The 4,347-nt window shown below is 43.1% G+C and overlaps 1 protein-coding gene across 1 annotated transcript; it reads left to right on the top strand.

The window, feature by feature from the left end:
• The first annotated feature begins 713 nt into the window (after positions 1-713).
• On the top strand, positions 714-3,176 carry LOC120519774 (zona pellucida sperm-binding protein 3-like). The gene is made up of 7 exons (XM_039742595.1): positions 714-1,067; positions 1,979-2,097; positions 2,266-2,369; positions 2,445-2,619; positions 2,693-2,813; positions 2,895-2,986; positions 3,065-3,176. Exons 1-7 carry the CDS (start codon positions 849-851, stop codon positions 3,159-3,161), a joined length of 927 nt encoding a protein of 308 aa, XP_039598529.1. The 5' UTR covers positions 714-848; the 3' UTR covers positions 3,162-3,176.
• Positions 3,177-4,347: the final 1,171 nt, after the last annotated feature.

Raw genomic sequence — 4,347 nt, 5'->3', positions numbered from 1 at the left:
TTGCTTTCCACTATTTTTTTACAAGGTGATTTACTTTATGACCTTTTTCGATTAATCAATCAGACATGAAATCAATGTGAATGGAAGGATACTTGTCCTGTCTCCGCTTTGTAAAGCTGATTTGATTTTACCAAAACAGTTCCTTAGAGCTGTCTGCATCACTCCAAACGTTTTCAAATGAATTTGATACAAAATGAGATTAAATCGAAGCTACTTATAAACTTTTTAATAGCACCTCATTACCACAAAATATTTGACTACATTCAACTTCTACTGCATTTGTCCAATATTTCATTAGTCTTCCGTGTTAGTCTGCAATGCACAACGCGCCCCCTAATCTCGTAAGTGAAACTTCAAGACATCACACTTAACATTTAGTTCACTTTATTCTTCACTTATGCAAAGCAAATAGGTTTTAATTACCGAGGGATTTAAAACCCATTGGCGGCTGCGTGATCCACAGAAGAACTGTCAGTTTACTACCAGAGATGATCTGACGCGTTGGCATGCTTCAATTTGTGATTCTAATTTTATTATCTCTTTCCCGTAATTACCATCAGTATTTCATTCGTCTTGTTCATTTCAAACGCGATTGGTGTCTGATTGGCGATCTTTTTCTCCGCACGTGTTATTATCATTAAGCGATCGACCGTCTTCATTCGTGTATATAAAGACTGTGCTGCTCCTTCTCTTTTACTATGCTTTGCTGATTTTCCTCTTTGTTATTTCAAAATGTGGTGTAAAGACAAGGGTCAGACAGCCGTGGTATTGCTGCTCTTTATCTTCTGCGATGCTTTTGCGCAGCCCCGTTTCAAAGGACGTAAGCAAAACACCAGAAGCCCGCGGTCATGCTTTATGTTGAGCCGAGAGCTGGCGCTCCGCAGACCGTAAACGCTCAGTGCACCGACAGTGAGGTGATCGTCACCATCAGTCCGGACTTGTTGGGCATCCAAAAGCTGGTGCAGCCTTCTGATCTTTCCATGGGTGGATGTGGTGTGACCAGTCCGGCCGGTGCTCAGCCCTTTGTGATTGAAGCGCCTCTGCAGGGCTGTGGGAGCACCGTGGAGGTGAGCTGATTAATTGTGCTCTCGCACTTGTTCTTTTTCCTAATCTTGTTTCTCGATTACTAGTGAACGCTCTTGTATGTGGCTCAGGTCTGGTTTATGTTCGTATGACGTTTTGGCGCACAAGTCGCAATTGATCAGGCTCGCTTTAACGAGATCCTCTCTTTACGTTTTCATAGCGGACTGAGTGCTCGTAGGCTTTGGTACAGGATAGGCAAGAAAGGAGAATTGAGCAGTGAAGCCTGCATTGTGTGCATAGACCCTTAATCGGTGGTGCAGTGCCCATTTGTGACCTGTATGTGGGCATCAGATTTTACCTTTTGAAGAAGCCATCTAATTTCTGTAAAGTTAATTAAACATGTTGAGGTTTTTCCATTTTCTTCATCCCCAGCATTGTAGGTTTCACAACTGAAATCTTTAGGAATTTAATCAATATGGCAAGTAAACTGCTTTGAATAGGAGAACGAGAAGATGTTTAAAGACTTTCACAGCATATTAAAAATTGGGAGAGGTGTACTGCTTTAACATTTGCTTTAGTACCGATGTTCAAGTAATTTTTTGGGTGAATGGCCAGTATTCCTCCAAGATCTGTAAAGATCTCCCACCAAAGGGCTATCTGGAGCATCTAAAAGGATTAGTTTTGTTGAACCCCTTCAGGCAAGATGTAAACCTTGCAGGATTTTGAGTTGCCTGAAAGCTTGCATATTGTAATCTTTAGCCAATAAAAGGGGTCATTTTGTTTTTTTTCTTGGCATTTCTCCTGAAAGGTTACAAGCAAATTCCTTTGTAGTGAAAAGGATTAATATATAAGTTGCAAAGGGTCTCTGACTGTGCGGTTAGAGTCCAATCTAGATGTTTTTGCTCTTAAAGTTTAGCATTGTTGGCTGAATAGCCCTAAACTGTTGGCTCTTTAGATGCTGGGAGCTCTCATAGTGTACACCTTCACCCTGGACTACAATCCTTCTCCAATTGATGGTCTTCCCATTGTAAGAACAAATCCAGCTGTGGTGCAGATTGAATGCCAATACAACAGGTAAGGGAACAAAATCCACTTGGCCTAGTATATACTAATGCAAATACAGACAAGTGCAAAACAGATGCCATGTACAGCACATTACAATATGTTAACCTACAAGAATCTACCCTGATTTGAAGATCTGTCAGGTGGCTCCCCTTTCTAATGGCCTTTTTCTCCCCTCAGGCTACACAATGTAAACAGCAATGCATTAAACCCCACTTGGGTTCCCTACACCTCCACGATATCTGCTGAGGATATTCTGGGCTTCTCGCTGGTTATAATGAGCAGTAGGTGTAAACCTTAATTCTTCTTTCCATTTGTACTGATGTGATCTGAACACCTTGTAACATTCCTGTCTGCAGGTGACTGGAGTGGGCCGAGTCCATCCAACACCTTCTTCCTAGGAGACCTAATTAACCTTCAAGCATCTGTGGACAGCACTAACCATGAGCCTCTCTGTGTCTTTGTGGACAGCTGTGTGGCCACTCCTGGATCCAATGCATCTGCCCCGGCCTACACGTTCATTGGGAATAATGGGTGGGTGTAAGCAATAGTCTGACTAGATCTTGGTGTGGAAACACAATGCTATGGTCCATCTTGTGCATTGCAGGTGTTTCTTGGACAGTAAACTGACAGGCTCCAATTCCCAGTTCATGTCCCCCAGAGTTGCCCAGTCTGTCATGCAGTTCCAGCTGGATGCCTTCAGGTTTTATGGTCTGACTACTAGTTCAGTGAGTCCTTTCATCCCATCTCCTTGGGAGGAATCCCACTGAAGCTCCCAGGTGTGACAGTACTTGCATGTCTACTTTCAGATCTTCATTACCTGCCATCTGAAGGTGACCTTGGTGTCTGCTAATGTTGATCCTTTGAATAAGGATTGTTCATACAACTCTGCACTGAGCCAGTAAGTGACTGACTGGGAGGATGAGGGTGTAGCTGTTCAGATGAGGTAGCAGGTTGTGATTGGTGGCTGTACTTTCAGGTGGAGCTCGGTCGATGGGGACAATGCTGTCTGTAGCTACTGTGACACAAGCTGTGCCAACCCCCCCTCCCTTCAAGAGGGGCTCTGGTGCCCCTAAACAGACGCAGGAGAGCAAGTAAGTGACCTCACCAGCAGACTTCTGTAGTGTCCAACCTGGGATACAAACTGCAATTGTGTTTCAGGTGAAGTGAGTGCACCAGCTGGATGGAAGGAGACCATTTCTGTTGGCCCTGTTTTTCTGGAGCAGGTCGCTCCTTTGTCTTCTGTATCTCAGTCCCTGTCTCCTCAGCAAGACCAAGGCTTTGCAGGTAACTTGTTTGAACAGCTTAAATGCAAGCCATGTTATGGACTGCTTTTGAATCTATCCTAGTGAGTTGCAGTGTTTGGGTTTTAATTCCTTATTTCTTTTCTCCTTGCAGGCTCCCAGTTCCAAGATACCATCCTTGGTGCTGTTGTAGGTGTTCTGGCTGTCTCCTGTGTGGCTGTACTATTCTTTCTTTACAGAAAAAATTTTATTTCTTAGTATTAAACAGAGCCCTTTGCTTTTAAGTTCACAGCATTGCCTATTGTACATTTCAGGGGGTGGTGTACCGGTGCCTATTTAATACCATTCTGGTTTTTTGAATCTTAGATGGTGCCACTGCCTCATGGAACAATCTCTGACCAGCAATTTGCTTAGGATTATAGGTGTGAGTACTAAAGCTGCTCTCCAACTTTTGTAGAAAGTGTCCTCTCCACAAATGTGCTTACTAGTTGAGGCAGTAGTCTCCATGCACTTGTGTCAAATTTTTGATGGAAGATCTCCCATTGCTCTTAATCTCTGGTACCCACCAGCATTCAGACATCACAGCAGCTATTAATTAAAATGGCATAATCTAGACCGGAGCCCCAAAATATGGGGGACTATGAATGTGGCAGCCCATGCCACCTGGCATTTGAATGCAGACAAAAGCTATAATTGACCACAGACAGGCCCAGCAGCTCTTTAACCAAAAACATTTGTTTTCTATATGCATCAGGATCAAAAAGTAGTGGACTAAAACTTATTGGGGTGGTGGAGGCAAACAAGTGTCTAAATTTACAGACCCTACCCATGACAAACTGTTAGGCTAGAAACAAATTTAAATCAAGCTGACAGGACCAAAATCCTGGGTATCCAGGAGGAAGTGTCTCATTGAGCAAAACTTTTTGGCTTTGATTTTAAAGTCCTTTTGTGAACTGAATATTAATGGCACTCATAACTGAATAACCCTGCTGTCTGATCTTTATTTTTGAGTTCTCTT

This window comes from Polypterus senegalus, unplaced genomic scaffold, assembly GCF_016835505.1.
Source record: "Polypterus senegalus isolate Bchr_013 unplaced genomic scaffold, ASM1683550v1 scaffold_1110, whole genome shotgun sequence".
Taxonomy (NCBI): Eukaryota; Metazoa; Chordata; class Cladistia; order Polypteriformes; family Polypteridae; genus Polypterus; species Polypterus senegalus.
The sequence above is the reverse complement of the archived record's forward strand: the minus strand, read 5'-3'. Positions and strand labels throughout refer to the sequence as shown.

Coding starts and splice junctions, on each gene's coding strand:
- LOC120519774 (XM_039742595.1), top strand. CDS start 849: ATGCTTTATGTTGAGCCGAGAGCTGGCGCTCCGCAGACCGTAAACGCT. Junction 2,370..2,444: donor CTCGCTGGTTATAATGAGCA/GTAGGTGTAAAC, acceptor TCCTGTCTGCAG/GTGACTGGAGTGGGCCGAGT. Junction 2,620..2,692: donor ACGTTCATTGGGAATAATGG/GTGGGTGTAAGC, acceptor TGTGCATTGCAG/GTGTTTCTTGGACAGTAAAC.